This window comes from Mus caroli, chromosome 6 (genome assembly GCF_900094665.2).
Source record: "Mus caroli chromosome 6, CAROLI_EIJ_v1.1, whole genome shotgun sequence".
Taxonomy (NCBI): domain Eukaryota; kingdom Metazoa; phylum Chordata; class Mammalia; order Rodentia; family Muridae; genus Mus; species Mus caroli.
The window spans coordinates 28,827,579-28,846,608 of NC_034575.1; the positions used below are offsets into that span (position 1 = coordinate 28,827,579).

Consider the following 19,030-nt stretch of genomic DNA (forward strand, 5'->3'; position numbering starts at 1 on the left):
CTCTCAGCCTTTGACAGTGACTAGTGCTAGATAGAATTCCAGGGCATGTGGTAGCTGACTCTGGACCCTAAAGACTTGACAGGGCTCTGGAACTCTTCAGTGACAGTGGCCAGCTGTTTCCATTCTCTGGCTCTTCTAGCCTTCCAGTCTCTGTCGGCTTCAGCCTCTGCTCCCTGTCTCCCCTAGTTTCTTTGGTCACCCTATTCCTGCTCTGACCATTCTCTCAGCCGGCCATGCTGCCTCTTCTTCAGCGATCAAGCAGCCTGATGCCCTGCCTTTTGTCACTTGGCTCATTAGCTGTACAGCGGTTGCTGCCATTGCTTTGATGCTTCTTCTAATATTGCTGCTCCCTGTCTCTGTTGCCTCCTTCTTCACGTCCCTGGCTCACCCCTCATCGAAGCCTTGGTTGGGCCTGCCGCTGTATGTAACCAGTGGAGCCAGCACAGGAGTGGGTCTCTCAGCCAGCTTGCTCCTGGAACCTGAACAGCCGGCTCTTAGAGCCAGAGAAGGAGTGTTGGACCAATCACAGCTCACCTTGCATGCAAATGAAGGGTTGTGTTTGCACCAGTGAACAGCCTCCCTACTTCCCCACCAGTTAGAACAGTCTCCCAGCTAGGCTGTCAGGGAAGTGAGCCTCCTCGAACCTAGGTGGAGATGATGGCAAGGCCATCCTGAGTTGTGATGACAAAAACAAACAAACAAACAAACAAACAAACAAACAAACAAGTCTGGTGTAAAAGCGAAGCAGCCCTGGCTGAAGCTGTGCCTTTTGTAAGGCTTCTAAGGGTTGCTCAAAATGACTGGTGCTGGCATAAGGATAGGCTGGCTGGCTGGCTGCCTAACGTTTCTTTTGTCAAGGTGGCCGGGCATCACAAGAGAGTCTGACAGCTGTCAGTTAGGGGGCCAGATTGTCCTATCCCCTACCTCTTACCTTGCTTACAGAAAAACATCCACCAGAAGGAATGCTTACAAGAAGAATTTTATGAACTTACGATCTACACACCTGTGATTTTAAATAGAGCTTAACAGAGCTGACCACCTGAGCAGTGCCCCAGAGAGAGGTGGGGGCCTCCTCCTCACCACCTCCATGTTTGTCTCCTGTACTTGTTTTTGAGCTTGGTCTTTGAAGGCAGGAGTGAATCATGTATGGATAGTGGTTTGGGAAAGAGTTAGCTATGTGTGGAGAGCCGTTTGCCCAGGTCACCTGTGGTTCTAACTGGGCAGTTTGGTGGGAGCTGTGTCTGAGATTAAGCTTTCTGGTCCAGTTGGCTGTCAGGGTGGCTGCAGCGTGCATGGGCCGTGCTGTGTGCATGGGTCACAGGGTGCTGGTTTCTAGGCCTTTCACCACCGGGATCACTTGGGGGAACTTAGATCCCATTGCCAGAATATCTGATTTAGGAGGCTCAAGGAAAGGCCTGGGGTTTTGGACTTGATAAATGGCCCCCAGATGAGCCCAATATTCTAACCAATTGGAGAACCATTGTCCAAGAACATGGGCTAAGCTTCCTTTTGTTAGTCTCAAATATTTAACAAAAACATTATTTTAAGGAATGAACGGACAACTCTTACCTTTTATTTTAGATTTATTTTGTTTATAAACCTAGTTAACTTAGATCCAAAGTCTTCTAACTTAGGCCTGGACCAAAATGAAAGTCTATATGGAATCAAGAATTTGGCATTCTTCATACTGACGTCAAAACACTGTGGTCTTTTCTGTAGTTTCCAGTCATTCTGTCATTCTGCTTTGATCAACACACATGCACACTCTCACACACATGTACACACAGACAAACAGACAGACAGACAGACACACTCACAGAGACAGATAGACACACAAACACACACACACAGAGGCAGACACAAACAGACACACAAACACATACAGAGACAGACACACACATAGACACAAATACACACAGACACACACAGAGACACACAGACTCTCTGTCTCCCTCTCTTCCCGCCACCCACCTCTCCTGGGCAATATTCCTTTGTCCAGAGAGGCCGCCTCAGAAGCCTGTCTGTACTCAGCAGGGGCTCTGAGCATATCAAGAGCTGCATTTGCAGAGTTAAACAGCTCAGTCTCCTCGGCTGCCCTTTTTGCTTTGCATCCCAGGGAAGTAGGTCACAGGAGAAGCCTGACCCTCCCCTCAGATGTTATTCTAGGAGTTTCTTCTCACCCCCACCCCCTCTCCAGAAGACCTTGCAAGTCAACCAAACAAACCACATGTTCCACCTTCAGGGGTCTAACTTCTTGGAGAATTTATATCCAGTCTCCCAGAGAAGTGCGTGCTGTGTACCAGACTGCCTCCAATGAGGTCTGTCCAATGCTAGGGCGCCTGCGCAGTCCCATGCTAAGGCTTTCTGCTGACATCAATACATTGTCTTATTTAATCCAACAAAGCTGTGAGCCAGCTGATACTGGCCTATCTGTGGATGAAAACACCAAAGCACAAAATGGTTAAGAGTCTTACTTAAGCTGTGGAGGGAGACGGAAGAACCACTAAGAGTCCAGGGTCCACCGTTTTCTATAAAACAAGCTGAAATAGAACAACTCCCTCACACACTTGAGAAGATAGGCTTCTTTCCTCTGTCATACTGGTGAAGCTTGTGCCACCAACAAGAGAAAGCATGCATTTCCTTTGTAAGGGGCAGAACTTTGTACTTACATGTTTGTGTTACTTGAAACATTTTGATCTCAGGGCCGAAGAGCTGGCACAGTGGTTAAAATAAATAACTTTTCATATACTTGATCTTAGCAGGTGAAACTGTTCATTTGATTTGGTGGGTGTCTTGTATGAACTGTAGGTTTCAATGGGAATCATAGGAAAAAAATAACCTTTTGAAATTGCTCAAAAACCTAACATCACAGATACATAGAAGACATCGTGTTGACGTACAGCCTTGGCTCAGGCATGTGTGCATGCTGTGTTATGGCATAAGAATGGAGACCCCTGTTGTATATAAGGCCTTACTTCCAGTCTATCACTATTACGTAAAAGCAAAAAGGGTGAATGTTGAACTCTGTTTCTGCCATGCCACCTTGGCTGATGTCATACCGTAATGCCTTTCCCATACCCCTCATGTGTGCAGGCCAAAGTTTCCATTTGGATTCATGGCGCCAAAACTGTTGATGTCACACTCTCCTCCTCCCGGTGCTGTGCAGCACTGGCTCACTGACGGTATAGTCCTCCCTTCCCGTTCGAGCTGTAACTGTCCCGGCCAGTGGTCTGTTCTTGCCTCACAGGGCTTTCTAGGATTTAGTCCACGAAACCATAGTCTTAGTCTGGGGGAAGTGCACTCACTGACTTAAAGCGCACAAGAGGGGCCGTGTTTATTCAGTATCCGCCTGATGACCTTCCAGAAGGAGACTGTAACATCCTCGTGGAGTGTTCAATATACTGTTTCAAAATTCTTGAGTTTTCTTGCTATTTTTTAAAGTTTTTTTTTTCTAGTAAATGAAATTAGGCAAGGCTATTTATTTAATTGGTTAGTTTGTTTTTAATCTCACTCTAGACTAGGGTCAAGGGATGTTGCTGACAAATGCCTGTCTAAACGACTCATTTTGAAAAAGGATATTAAGCAGAAGCCCGAGAGCTTGTAAGGACTGCTGCCCCGACAGTCAGGGGTGGCATGGGACAGTGTCTGGCAGACAGAAGAAGAAGATGTGCATGCACAGACGGGAAGTGAATGTGGTCTGCTGGGTATTAGAGAAAACTGGGGACATGGTGCTATGGGTGAAGCTGAACTAAATCCTGGAGGAAGACCAAGGAAGCTTGAAGTACAGCTGAGAAGGAAAGAGTGAGTGGGGCACGGCGGCTCACGCCTTTGATCCCAGCACTGGAGGCAGAGGCAGGCAGATCTCTGAGTTCAAGGCCAGCCTGGTCTATTGGTGGGTGAGACCCTGGAGGCCACAGGAGGGAGGGAGAGGGAGGATCAGATTGTGGATCAATCCTCCGGGCCACGAAGAAGACTTTCCTCCTCAGTTCCTTCTCAAGATGGTGACAGTTAGGGTCCAGGTTAGAAAAGACAGAGGGAAAAAACAAGCAAACCAACAACACAAGACAGAGAGGGGGTTGCTGGGTTTGACTCTAGTGCACCTGCAGGAGTCGATTCTAAGTCTGTGCCCAGAAGCATGTCTTCTCTTCTGCTGTTAAACACCGTAGTGAGCCTGAAGGGAGACAACATGTAACCTTCTTCCTTTCTCTTTTTTTTTTTTGTCACTAGAAGGTGGATTTTTCCTCCAACCTGATTTCCGAGATGTATGACCTGTCAGCGTACCATACTCTCACTCAACTAATTTTGGACAGTATCCTTTGACTGTGGGAAGGGGAGACGATGGTGAGTGGCCCCACTGAAGAGGCTGCCACAAACGACGTGGAAAGGCACCAGAGAAGTGATTCCCGGAAGAGTGCGGCTCACGTAACTAAGAATAGGCAGTCATAGAACAAAGATTGCTCTTGATTCTTCAACTAAAACAAAGTTCTGTCTAAGGAACGTGTTTCTTCAGCCTTACTTAAGCCTTTGTCTTATTTTATACAAATTCAGAGTCTGAAAACTTAGATTTATCATCAGGAAAATGAGTAGTCATTCTACAGAGGAATTCATACTTCTGCTTTTAAATAAAGCAAGGTGTCTTAGTATTTTACCTGTCTGTCTGTCTACCTTCCTACTGGGGACATGCTTGGTTAAGTGCTCTACTACAGACCTATACCTCCATCCCTTTGAGTATATTTAAAACATGTTTAACTCAAAACAAAAGTCGAGTTTTTGATGTGCAGGTTCCTTCAGGATCATGCATGCATGCATTGCACGAGTCAGGCTCCCATGCAGACAGAATGCCAACTTCAGCTTGTGTCGCCTAAAGAGTTAACTGAAGATCTGTGACTCTAATGAGCTTGAGTCTCCTTTACACCAGGGACTGATGCTCTCTGGGTAATAAGAGAGCAATGCCTTCTGTTGCTCAGCAAGTATCGTCCTCTCCACTTGAGAATTGTGGGCGGTCGGGGTGGGGGTGGGGCAGAATGGAGGCTGAGTTGATTACCCCTGAGTGTCTCATTCCAGGGATGAGGCAGCAGCCTGTTTGTGTTAAGTCTGAGACTTCAGAAGTGGAGCGTTTGGAGATGTATTTTGTAGAGAAAGGCTTTCTTCCAGGGGGAGAGCTAGAACACAGCCACACTCCCTTTTGAACTGTAAGACAGATGTCAATAATCAGGGAGTGAGCAGTTAGGTGGTGCTCATGATCAGCCCAATGGAGACACCCAGATAAGAATTTAAACAAAATGTTTCCATGGCAAATCAGACACACACACACACACACACACACACACCTTCCTGTGGAACCCTGACTTCATGCTTGACCATCATGTGTACTGAGTGTTCAGAGAAGGGGAACTCAGAAGCCACCTGGCCCAGAAATCCACTCACTCTGGCCCCACAGAAGAGTGCTGCCCACAGGGACCAGCATAGCATAGCCTGGAACTGTCTAGAAATCCAGATCCTTGGGCCCTGCCCAAGGCCTCTCTGAACCAAGTGTCTAGACAGTGTGAGTACACATGAAAGCTAAGAAGCTGACTGTACCCTCGGGCCTTGCCTGTCAGAAGAGGCTCAGCACTCGGAGGCCCTGTCCAGGCCTCAGGGTACCCAGAGAGCAGCGTAGAGTCAGGCATGGACAATGGTCGCTCTGGAACCATAGCTTCAGTGTGCAGCCCAGAACTGCCAAAGAAAATAACCCTCACACTGTAGACACAAAACATTCCTACCACGAGGGTTTTAATTTTTAAAATAAATTTAGCTTTCCATGTGCAAAAGTAAAACATTAGCACTTTGTACATGTCAAGTAATATAGTGACATCGTAAAGAAAGAAGCCAGCTTTCCCTTTTAAGTGTTGACATTCGGCATAGCAGTCTGCTCTCACCATTGACAAACAAAGAGAAGTAATTGTTAAGTCAAGACGAATGGAAATCAGAACATAGGCAGATAGAGTGTAACATGTTTGCAAACCATGTATGAAAAACTAGAGACAAATAGCCAAAAAAACCCAACCCAAACCAAAACAACAACAAAAAAAACCCATTCTTCTTGAGCCATTACACAAATATTTAATATTAAAAATTCTATAAATTCCATAAATATATTGTTTTGCTTTTCCTGTGAAGAAACTCAAGTAAATTTTAATGAAATCTATCACTCTTTTAATTTTTTTATTACATTCTGTAACTTATTTTGTGTACACGCATGTTTGTGAGTGCACACAGCACAATGTCTGTCTGGAGGTCGGAGGACAACTTTTGGGAGTTCTCTCTCTCCACCATGTGGGTCTCAGGAACTCAACTCAAGTCATCAAACATGGTGACAGGTGCCTTTAGGCATCTTTGCAGCTCCCAAATCTAGTGCCTTTTCCCAGTCCAACCCAGGAAACTAGAAATATGGGGTTCTCTCTGTGTGCATGCTCTGTGTGTGTGCGCTCTCTGCAAAGGTAGTCGAAGCACACTCATCTAAAAATGGCAGCTGCTGGGAAGCACAGAGATCAAGAGAACCCCTTTGTAACTTGTCTGTGCTTCTTGAAACTAGCTCATCCTCTTGGAGAAAACAGCTGTGAGTTTTCTTATGAAGGTGAGTCTGCAGTCACTAGAACCTGGCGCTGCTGACAGTGTGAAGTTGATCATGAGTGTGCCTGGTGGAGGCTTGCGGAAGAGCGCTTGCTTGCTGTGGTGTTGGCTGTAATAGCAAGAATGCAGACACACCGAGTGCCCATCAGGAAGAGACACTGTCCATCAATCATGCTACTGTCAGGTAATAGCGAATGTTACAGCGGTGGCGGCGACGGAGCAGGGGCACCAGCGGGCTGCAGCAGAGAGGGCTATTTAAAAGCTCTTTTTGACCTTACTTTACTTTTATGTTTGTGAATATTCTGCCTGCCTGTATGTAGGTGCACCGTGTGTGCCTGTATGGTGCCTATGGAGGTCAGAAGAGGGTGGCATGTCCCCTGGAACTAAAGTAACAGATGTTTGTTGGCCTTCTTGTGGTGCCTGGGTCCTCTGCAAGAGCAACAAGTTCTCTATCCTAGAGATGAATTTTAATAAAAGTAAATACAATCTAGGTACAAAGTGGAAAAAGACAACTCAGTATAGTAAGTGGTTGTTTTGTTTTTTGGGGTTTTTTTTTGGTTTTTGGTTTTTTTTTTAAGATTTATTTATTTCATGTGAGTACACTGTTGCTGTCTTCAGGCACTCCAGAAGAGGGTGTCAGATCCCATTACAGATGGTTGTGAGCCACCATGTGGTTGTTGGTAATTGAACTCAGGACCTCTGGAAGAGCAGTCAATGCTCTTAACTGCTGAGCCATCTCTCCAGCCCCTATAGTAAGCATTTTTGAGAGGAATATACATAGATCAAACAGGAAAGATGTGTGGTATGGGTGGTGTGTGTGTGTGTGTGTGTGTGTGTGTGTGTGTGTGTGTGTATGTGTGCACATGCACGCTTTAGGACAGGTTCAGGATCTTGTATATGCTAGGCTACTGTTCTACAACAGAGCCAAAATCCCAGCCCCCTTATATTTTTAAAAGTAAAAATAAGCTTAACAGTCCATTTTATCTAAGAATTAAAATCTGGATTTCTTTTTATTTGTGTGTGCGTGAGCATGGATGTGTGTGAACGCCTGCTTTTCTGTTTGTGCATCACATGTGTTCAGTGTCCACAGAGGTCAGAAGAGGATACCCTGGAACTGGAGTTATAAGCTGCCTAATGTGGGTGCTGGGAACCAAACTCAGGTCCTGTGCAAGAACAGTACATATCCATAACCATGAGCCACCTCTCCAGCCCCAAACCCTGGAAAGTCTTAATTGAGTCATTTGAAAATAATTTAAACCAATTATGCTTGTAATGTAAAGTGATTATGGTAGTTTGTGTTAATATCTTGAACTACATTGTTAACTACAAGGTGTCAAATTCTCAGCTTATCATTATTAGATTACTTTGTCCTTCCCCGTATAGATAATTGATAATTAATTGACAAGCATCCTAAATTACAAGAAACCAAGTCAAGGTAAATGTACTTACTATCAAGTAAAGATGTAGTTTATTCTTTACCTTACAAGCCTTGACTGGTTGTTGAAAGTTAAAAACAGGAGTTGTAGAATTTAAAATCTAGACAGGATTTTCGAGGTCACCCAGACTAATCATTATTTTATGTATTTTATGGAAAAGGAGCCAGAGACCCAGGGTGGGCAGCACCTTTCTGGAGCTACCTGGTAAGCAGCTGATGAGAGAGTTTACGCGTCTGAGGGAAGCCTCTTGGTTTGCTCACTTTGCAGTGCGCTGAGCACTTACGACTTTTCTAATGCTACCATCTAAGTGATGTGCACATGTCCTTCCTCCTCGAGATTCACTCTGGTGGCAAGAATCATTTTTCACTGGTAAGGTGACAGAGATCTCTCAGGATTGGTTGTGATTAAAGCCTTCACCACGGGTCTCTCCACTAAGAGAATGGTGATGGATTTCGGCATTTTTTTCTCAGTAACGGTTTTCTGTGCACCCAAACCATATTTTATGATTGTAGACAAATGAATAAGAGCAAATGCTGAGCTAGTGAATAATTCATGTCAAGCATTTATGAACTACTGGCAGCATTGCCGAAATGTAAAAATATATTGTTGGGTTCCCTAGACCTCAGCCGTGGCTATGCTTAAGCGCCACAGGGCTCCTTCACTTGGTTTCCAGAACAATCTAAAATTCCACTGTAAATGATTTATTCACAAGAATGGCAAAACTTCAGAACTGGAAAGCAACTGTGATGAGTTTGAGTTCTTGGAGTGTTTCTCCTGATAGCCCTCTTTTAATATTATAATGCACCTAAGAGGATTGATCCAGTAAGCTAATTCATCAGAATAGTTTAGTGACTTATCAGATTGTACTTCTTCTTATCAGCAACTCCCAAGACCCCAGAAAGAACAGGAAAGATAATGCTAGGAGGAAGGGCAAGAAAGGAAGATGGGCGATGTGAAGGAGTGGCTAGCGGGGAACTCAGAGCTCATCACAACCCAGTCACGTGTTCTGATTGGAATCACCACACGCAGTGACACTTAATGTGACTGTTGGAATAAGTAGGGGGAAGAAGCAGGTGACTGTGTGGCCATTCCTGGGGAGCGTGTTCCAGGACTCCTCAGATGCCCAAGGCACAGATGCTCAAATCCTTGTGTATAATGAGTTAGACGCTGTCTCAAACGTCATTATGCCGTATTGCTAGGGAATGATGACAAGGGGAGAGTCTGCATGCTTTGATGCAGTTGTATGGTTTTCACATCAAGTTTTCCATTATGTGGTAGATTGAATGAAAGGCTGTGGCATCCATGCAGATGCAGGGCCAGCATACCCTTTACTTGCGAGCCTAACCTAGGGTGCCTGGACACCCTTCTGTGTCAAGGGGAAGTGAAGCATGGGAGGTGGGAGGCAATGGTAGGACATGAGCACTGATCTCAACAGGAGTGCTTGTTAGATCCCTTGCTCTGCAAAACACCTTGAGCATTGAGTGGAATCTGCTGGAGCCTGGGCTGTGGTTGCAGTAAGGTACCCTCATTTCACCTCCTTTCTGGAGGTCCCAGGGGAGCTGAGGCTGCATCTGGGGTCTCAGAAACAAGCTTCGAATCCCTGGCATCACTGTCACTGCTAGGATTCCTGTCTTTGAGCTCCCTGCCCTTGCCTGCCCACTGCATCCAGTTACTCTGCTGGGTTTTGGAGCATCCTCCTCTCAGTGGGAACAAAGCTTCCAGGACACGAGTGTTCTGAATCAGGCTTAGACACTCCATTCTCCCTGATGCTGAGCAGATGGCTATTTGAAGTTTCCGTGGCTTAATTTTTGTTGCCAACAATTGCTCGCTGCAAAGATATTTCATAAACAGCTGTGGGAGATAATTTAATCTCTTATTTCCTATATTTCATGTCCATCTTTCATGAGAGTCCATATTCACAAAGAACTGGCCTTTATTCTATTTCCAAAAATCATTGTTTAGCCAGCCCAAAGAAAATGGGATCTGAAAGACAGTGTTTGTGAGTGTCTGTTTGCATGGTGGTTTTGGCAGAGACCTTGCTCATAGGAGATTTGAGATGGCATATTGGACACTGCAAAAACTGTTTCTGCCCATGGGTGAGATCTGGAACCAATAAGGGAGACCTAAAAATTTCTGCTACATTTGGTAACATGTCTTTGTCCAGTTTTCTTGTTTATTTCTTTCCCTAGTACAGGTCTTTTTTGGATTAGATCCTAGCCTTGAGTTATCCATTTCCATGCTAAGAGTTAGAGGACGGCCCCATGTGATTGTAATTTAGTGATGATATGAGTGCCTTCTAAATGGAAGAATACCTCATTCACACCCTTTTAAAAACAATTAAAATTGTTCTTTGACAGCCTGCATGTATACAGTGGGTCCTGGCTGTTTCTATCCCCACCCACTCTCATCTCCACCCCACCCCTGTCTTACCAGGCTCCTTTCCTTCACTCATGTATTTTCATTCTGTTTTGTGACTCACTGAATTTAACAAGGGCTGTCTGTGTGGTCATGGGTTTAAAACTATCCATTGGAGCCCGGTGGCTCATCAGTGAGTACATAACTCAGCTTTGGACACAAGATAAACTTAAAATGTGATCGGCGAGAACAGAAACCACAAATGATGTTAGACTTCCAGCTTTCTGTATTTGAATGAGAGAAGAGAAGCCAATACGAATTGGAAGGACTGCTCCCTTCTGTGAGAGGGTGGTGACTGGCCTTCCTATTTGCTCCAGAGGACACCTACAAGGTGATAAAGCCCCATTCCCATTGCCTCAGTAAGATGAGCGTGTCTTCCAAATCCCTGCCTGAGAGGAGCCCCATGGCAGCATGCATAGCCCAGGTGGCAGCTCTGAGCTGCTGTTTCCTCCCGTAGTTTAAATGAGTTACATAGAGACACACCACTATTCCTTTATCATTTTATAGAATTGGTATTTTGTCTATATGAAAAATACATCAAGATTTGGGGCTTATCCTATGTGGGGTACATAACATTCCCTTATTTAAACTCTTGTCTGATTTTTCTAGTGATTATTTAACCCTGATTTAGTGTGTGTATGTGTGTGTGTGTGTGTGTGTGTGTGTGTGTGTGTGTGTGTTTTCCAAGGTGCTTGTGTAAATGTCAAAGGACCATTTTTAGGAATTGGTTCTCTCCTTTTACCATATTGGACCTAGGGATTGAACTCCGGATACTCATATTTTTACCTGCTCAGCCAACTTCCTGGCCCAAACTCTGTGTGTGTGTGTGTGTGTGTGTTTGTGTGTGTGTGTGATCTTTCCAAAAACTTTGAATAACATTTTCCTTAAACGTAGTCATCACGTACAGACAACGAGATAGAAGAAATCACTGGGCTAGAGAACTGCATCAGCCTGACCCACCTTAGTCTGGCTGGCAACAAGATCACTACCATCAAAGGCTTAGGGACATTACCCATCAAAGTGCTTTCTTTGGTGAGTCCAACATGATATCATTCTTTGTAGAAGTGGTGGATATTGTTTAAGAAGTGTTTGAATTGTGACTGCTTGGAACTTTTCTTTACTCCTTATGGTGTCTGGTGTGCATGCATGTCTGCCCCTCTCCCTTTTTTTCTCCCTCCCTCCTCCTACCCCCTCCCCTTCTCCTTCTCTTGCTTCGTTTGTCTGTGTGTTTCTGTATATGTATGTCATCAATAGTCCATGTTCAAGTAAAGCCAGTTCCATATTTGGTATCCAGGGTAAAAAAAAAAATAGTTGATTTTCTATGCTGTGAAAGAAGGTATATTTTTACAAGTAGTTTTTAATATATGTTTCATTGCTCACCCTTTACTGGATGCAAATGGACCACAAAATGCTTCCTAGACACTTGAACTCAGGCAGCCCATCATACAGAAATGCGTGCTAGTCCCCTGCTCTAGGAGTTGTAAGTCGTGCTGAGAATAAAAACGTAGTTCCTGTCAGAAAGATTCCATCTGATTACCGTTTCCCAAAGAAAGTGTCTTTTTCAGCCCTATGGCACGCCCCGAGACCAAAACTCAAATGCAAATGGAGACTGTTCACCAATAAGATTCAAAGATACATATGATAGTTATAAATTAACGATATGGGTTACTAGTATCTGAGAGAGGGGACTGATGTTGTTTATATACAGGATTCTTCTTTCTTTCTTTTCTCCTCCCTCTTAGCCTTAGGTTCTCTTGGCCTTTATTATACCCACCAGAGGGTAGGCAGGGAGCCTTTCATCACGGCTTGCATCTTAGTAATGTCATGTCTCTCTCACAGGAGGGTGTTTAACATGAACTCATGTATTGGGTTATGTGGACATTTTTTTAAATTTAAAATTATTTTTTATTTTGTGTGTATGAGTGTTTTGCCTGCGTGAATATCTGTGTACCGCTTTCATGCCTAGTGCCCATGGAAGCAAGAAGAGTATGTAGAATCCCCTGAAACTGGAGTTACAGACAATTGTGAGCTACCGTGTAGCTACCAGGTAGTGGGAATTGAACCTGGAAAAGTGGCTAGTGCTCTTAACTGCTGAGCCATCTCTCCAGCCTCTTGCGCACATTGGTTACATACACATAGAAATTCTTTACTTAACCATAGATCACTGATGCTTGGCTCCTCTTAAAGCTCAAAATGCTATGTAAAGACTCCTCTAGCCCGCCATACAATTTAGTGAGGGCAGAGGGCAGGCATTCTCCTACCATGTATACAGAGGTTTCATAGCTCACCTGAGATTTTATGTTTTCTGCCTGCTAAGGCATGCTAGCAAAATGTCAGTGAAGGAGAATCTAATAAATTAGATATAAAACTTCCAGTTATAAAATAAAGTCAATCACATTGGAAAATTTCAACTATCCAAAGAGCAGTTGTTAGTATATTGCTATTTTGCTCACCATTTTGAAATTTCTCAGAAATTTATCTTCTCTTCCTCCTCCTCATCTCTCTCTCTCTCTCTCTCTCTCTCTCTCTCTCTCTCTCTCTCTCTCTGTGTGTGTGTGTGTGTGTGTTTGTGTGCACATATGTGTTATATTTTACCATTTTGGTTGGAACTTGCTATGAGGACCAGGCTGGCCTTGAACTTGTGATGATCTTTTTGCCTCTGCCACCTGATTGCACTTGATTGCAGCTGTGAGCCTCCACTGCAGACTTTTCCATGTCTTGTCTGTACTGACAGTCCCATCGACCTGCAGTAGAGTGGAAAGACATGAGTGCTTACGGGGGTGGGGGACAGTTATTATTAAAACAGTGCATTCCTTTTTTTCCTGCTCTTCAATAACCACAGGCCTCTCACTGACACTATCACTTTTTACCATTTTTGTTTTCTGCCAACAAGTGAGATAGATTGTTCTAGTCCCTGCACCCAGCACCCAGCACCCAGGATAGACTAGAAAACACTGAAAATGCTCTTACTTATTTTCACTGAGATTCTGAGAATTGAAAAATTGTTTTTTCCCAAATTTGAATAAAATGTATAACCTAAAATGATATACATTTGCTTCAGGAGATTTTCTTGACTTTATTTTTAACTCATGGAATCACAACATAATGTGCTTTAGCAATTGGCAGGAATTTAGTTTGCAGCATAGCAAGAAGAGCAGTTCACCTACAAACATTTGCCCTTCTACCTCTCTGGGACCCGTAAAAGCTGGCAGGGGAACCGCACAGTGTGCCAGTGGCCACTACATCCTTATTAGAACACAGAACACAGTGACACTGTACTGCAAACTTCGCTTTGTCAAAGTAAAAGCCAGTTGGGTCTTCCTGACACACTGGTAAGTGAGGAATATTTTCTAATTTAATTTACTTCAAACAAAACAGCTTCTCTCTAACAATGGTGGGTTTCTTTCTTTCTTTCTTTTTTCTTTTCTTTTTTTCTGCTATTCACTTATGAGGCTGGAAGAACTGCGCAGAAACTTCATGTCCACACCCAGGAGTGAGCCTTTGGGTTCTCAGTGCTAGACAAAGGCACTTCCTAGCTGGTTTTCAACCAGCAATTCTGTGCTTCTCAACTTGTCTCAGTCTCTTCCCTTTTATGACCACAGGCTATCTAATTAAACTTTTCTGTGCCTCGCTCTGCTCAGACCATCTACCACTTTGAAAGCCATCAGAGACACTGAAGAATATTACATCTGTCTTGCACATAGAAAATGCTTCAGAGTCCTTTGGGGGAAAGTGTATTGTATATAGATTGGATATGCAGGCAGTATTTGAATGGGAGGCTGAACCCTCATTTCAATACATTAAATCGATGATGGTGAGCTCAGCGTGGTCTCTCTCCTCTTTTCACTTTTTATAACTTTTTTGAACTTTAAACAGGAAAATTTGATTTCACTTTGGCAAATAAGGTTATGGGTTTTTTTTTTCTTTTTATTACATTTTTCAAGCATATAGAGGTAAAAAGAATAGTATTATAAACCCTCATAGGCTATAACCTACCTTTAAAGATTATTAACATTCTATTATGATATTTTAAGGGCTATAAAGTTACCAGTGAGCACAAATCTGGCTCATTATTAAAATGAAATTTTATGAAGAATGGGCTGAAAATGAGCTCTTGCTATTCAATGTGCCATGGAACATTTACCAGTGAAAATATTCAGATTAAAGGGAATACATTAATTTAATTTTTCAGTTCTTAGGTCAATCTTGAAAGTATTGAATGGTTTTTGTTTGTTTCATTCTGTTTTTGTTTTTGTTTTTTGAGGCACGGTCTCTCTATGTAGTCCTGGATATTCTGGAACTCGCTATGGAGACCAGGCTGGCCTTGAACTTAAAGAGATCCCCATGCCTCTGTGTCACCTCACTCAGCTAGAAAGTTTAGAATGTTTTAAGGCTAGGTAAGACATAATGTTAGCTGAAAAATTGACCTTATGAACTTAAGAGATCCACCTGCCTCTGCATCACCACACCAGGCCTGAAGGTTTTGAATGTCTTAAGGGTGGGTAAAACATAATACTAACCAAAAATTTGAAATTATTCTTTATGACAACTTTGGACTCAAACCAGAGGTTAAATTTTACTATGACATTTTCCTGTTCCTTAAAACAAAGGAGCCAAATAATGAGTATGTTGAAAATATTCAAAAATGGAAACTATTCTTATTACTGCTATTGCTCTGGGTGTGTGGAGACTGAGGAAGTGGACAGCCATTTGAGTATGGGAAACACCCTCCTATTCTCATTGTCGGAGAAATGCTCTTATGTGAATTATTGAATCTGCTATGATGACTAGATTCTCACAATTTAGTCTCTGTATTTTCCCATCCTGGCATTCTTACATGGTGTCTAAGCTGCTCAGACCTGAAAGCAGAAGTGACTTGGTTATATCTTAGAATTAGGACTACACAGTTCTGTCCTACACCTTTGGTTAAGGGAGGCCATAGTAGGCTAGTGCAGGTTAAAGAGGAGGTACTGTGCAAGAGCAGAAATAGCCAGACTCTACCGAGACAGCCATCACCACCGACTTTGAGATGATGTCACTTTAGACTGTGTCAGTGGACAAGGTGTCTGTGGAGTTACAGTATTGGCTTACTGTGATGGTGCTAAAAGAGTGAGCAGATCCGTGTCCTGTCTTTAGAGACCACAGTCAAGCTGAACTGATGTTCGGGTTTCAGGTGTGTGTCTGAGTCTCTTTCCTAGTGATAAACACTGATAAACAGCTTCGACAAAGCAACTTAAGAGTGCTTCCTCAGCTCACAGTTCTGGGTCACAGTCCACCATAGCAGGGATTGAGGAAGCATGTCTAGTGGGATTCACAGAATTCACAGAAGCAGAGAGCAATGAATTGGTGCCTGTATGTGAGTACTTAGCTCCCTCTCTAAGATCCTCTGCCTAGGGAATGCTGGTGCCCACAGTGGATGCGGCTTCCACTTCAATCAACATAATCTATATAATCCATCTCAGCCATGCCCACAGGCAACCCATCTCACCAATCTTTTCTTGAGATCCCCTTCCCAAGCAATATGTTTGTAGTAAATATTAATGGAAAAAAGGAGTCTATGGACTTGAAAAAGGAGCAAAGAGGAGCATATGGGAAGGTTTGGGGGAAAGAAAGGAAAGGGAAATGATATAAATGATAATCTTAAAAATAAATGAAGTAATTTGAAAAGTCAAAGCACTAATGTCGTTATATCATGCATTTTTAAAGCTTGTATCACTTAATTGCCTGGCTTTCCTACTGACTTGAAAGTTTATGCTGATGATGAAAATATTAAAATACTAAATGAAAAGACTACCTCTTGGCCTTTTAGATAGAAAATCTAGGATTTTCTTCTTGGGTAGCTATGTAGACATTTAGATAGGTGAATGATGGAAATGGGGGTGAGGCAAGAACAGCTTGTTGGTTTGGCTTTACTTTTAGTGAATTGGGGACCATGTCCAAATGTGAACATTTGCCACTACAAGTTTTCTTAGCCATTGCTTTCAATGAAAAACTGTATTTTATCCATTCTAGAGTAACAACATGATTGAGACCATCACAGGTTTGGAGGAGCTGAAAGCCTTGCAGAACCTGGACCTGTCCCACAATCAGATCAGCAGCCTCCAGGGCTTGGAGAACCATGACCTCCTGGAAGTGATTAACCTGGAGGATAACAAGGTTGGTAATGTAGGGTGTGGCTTCAGGAAGCCGGCTAAAGGCTGCAGGGCAGGGCGTGGCTTCAGAGGCTTCAGGAAGTTGGCACATTAAAGAGTTGGCCCAATGTCTTCACATTGGCTTTTTTTTTTTTTAAGATTTATCTATTTTAGATATGAGTACACTGTAGTTGTCAGCCACACCAGAAGAGGGCATCGGATCCCATTACAAATGGTTGTCAGCCACCATGTGGTTGCTGAGAATTGAACTCAAGATCTCTGGAAGAGCAGTCAGTGCTCTTAACCACTGAGCCATCTCTCCAGCCATTCACATTGGCTTTTCAAGGACATTACATGAAATGGCCTCTTAGGAATGCTGCTCTAGCAAGTTTCCAGAGGACAGTTCTTAGAGTATGACTTTTTGAAAAACTCAGCCATTTTTAAACCCTTGACGATTCTTACTTACATTGTTTTAAAGGTTCAAACTGTCATCGGGCACGTGTAGTTTTCTGAAGTTGTTATGATCGTGCAACATTCTCTGTAGAAAAAGAGCATCAGGAACATTTGAAATGTCCAAGCAAGAAGAGGCAAAGAGAATATCCACAGGCTAATGTCTCCTCTTGTCTACACTCAGAGGAAAATGACTGTTGGTGGAGAAGGCTTGTGGGGGGAGGGGTACCACTAAAAAGAATACAAAGCTTCAGTTAGCGGCAAGGCAAAGGGATGCAGTCAAAGATCTATTAATACCACTAAATGGGGTTAACTGGGTTTTCTTTTGGTGATGGTGGTGGTGGTTGTAGAGTTGTGGATGTTGAGACAAGGTCTGAGGTAGTTTAAGCCAGCCTCAAACTTGCTATATAGCCAAAGTCAGCTTTGAACCATTGATCCTTCTGCCTCCACCTCCAAGGTGCTAGAATTTATAGACAAGAGCCACTAGCACTAGTTCGCAGTAGTGGTCTTGAGAAGTGCTGGGAATGGGTTTTTAATGTTCTTACCACAAAGATGATACACTTTAGAAAATAGTACATTTTTAGCCCTTACAAAATGTGCATATATTTGAAAGTATCATGCTGTATCTGTTAAATATATACAGTCGTATCTGTAATTTAATAAATGTAAACACCACAGGAAAGGCTTAACCATAAAAATTAAGCCAGAAAAAGAAGAGACATAGAAGTGATTCCTTATAAACTGCTGGTAGCAATAGTGTCTCTTTGATGGGTTGGCGAATAAACTTGTTTGCATATCTGGCTTAATGTACCCTTTTCTATTCAAAATATATTCATATTCTTCCCTTCCCCCCTCCCTTCCCCCTCCCTTCCCCCTCCCTTCCCCCCTCCCTTCTTCATCCCCTCTCTCTGTTTTGGTGGTACTGGGGACTGAACCCAGAACTCTTTGATTTCTCTACCACTGAGCTGTATCTCAGATTAATTTACCTAATTCTTCCTCCCTCCCTTCCTCCCTCCTGTTCTTCTTTCTTCCCTCTTTCTTTCCATTCTTCTTTCCTTGCACAGTGCTGGGCCTCGCACAGGTGCCCACGAGCCCATGACTGAGTTGTGTTCCCAGCAACTTAACCTTTCCCCCAGCAAGCTCACATCATTCCTTAGGCTGTAAACAACCCAACACAAGTCAGTTATTAAGGTCCGAGAATAAACAGTTTTAATATTGATCTTCATCTCACTTGCTCTGTTTACTGAGTAGATCTAGTGACTTCTTACAAGGTAATTAATTCTATTAATGACCTTGGTCCTTGCATCTGTGTGGTAGGAAGTCAGTATAATTTCTGTTCCAAATGGCCTTTATTGTTCTTTTTCTGAAGTTGCCTTTGAAGATTGACTAGGGAAACATTTTGTGCTTAAAATGGTTTTCATATTTATATGGGGGATGCTGAGAAGGTAGAATATGCTCATTAAATACTAACTCAGTACATCTCAGAATTCAAGAGAAGAAACAGCAAGGTGTATAAAACAGTTACAGTAGATGAGAATCAAGGGCCCTTCCCTCCGAAATGGGTGTGGGGTAATACTTGAGAACATGAGGCCTGGATGTGAGCCATGGGCGTAAAGTAAAGTGTCTCGAGTTAATAATAGAAAAAAGAAACAGGAAATGCTAACTTTAGTAGTACACATTATTAAACTAGGTATAACTATCTTAAGGTTGTACTGCTGTGAGCAGACACCATGACCAAGGCAAGTCTTATAAAGGACAATATTTAATTGGGGCTGGATTGCAGGTTCAGAGGTTCAGCCCATTATCATCAAGGTAGGAGCATGGCTGCATCCAGGCAGACATGGTGCAGGAGGAGCTGAGAGTTCTACATCTTCATCTGAAGGCTGCTAGCAGAATACTGATTTCCAGGCAGCTAAAATAAGGGTATTAAAGCCCACACCCAGAGTGGCACACTTACTCACAACAAGGTCACACCTCCCAACAGTG

General features: G+C 43.2%; 1 protein-coding gene across 1 annotated transcript in view; it reads left to right on the top strand.

The window, feature by feature from the left end:
• The window catches only part of Lrguk (leucine rich repeats and guanylate kinase domain containing), a 104,340-nt gene that overhangs the window by 15,254 nt on the left and 70,056 nt on the right, over nt 1-19,030 (top strand). The window contains exons 5-7 of the mRNA XM_021165014.1: nt 4,228-4,309; nt 11,371-11,495; nt 16,476-16,619. Of these exons, the coding sequence (XP_021020673.1) occupies nt 4,228-4,309; nt 11,371-11,495; nt 16,476-16,619 (351 nt within the window). The remainder of the gene's footprint in view (nt 1-4,227; nt 4,310-11,370; nt 11,496-16,475; nt 16,620-19,030) is intronic.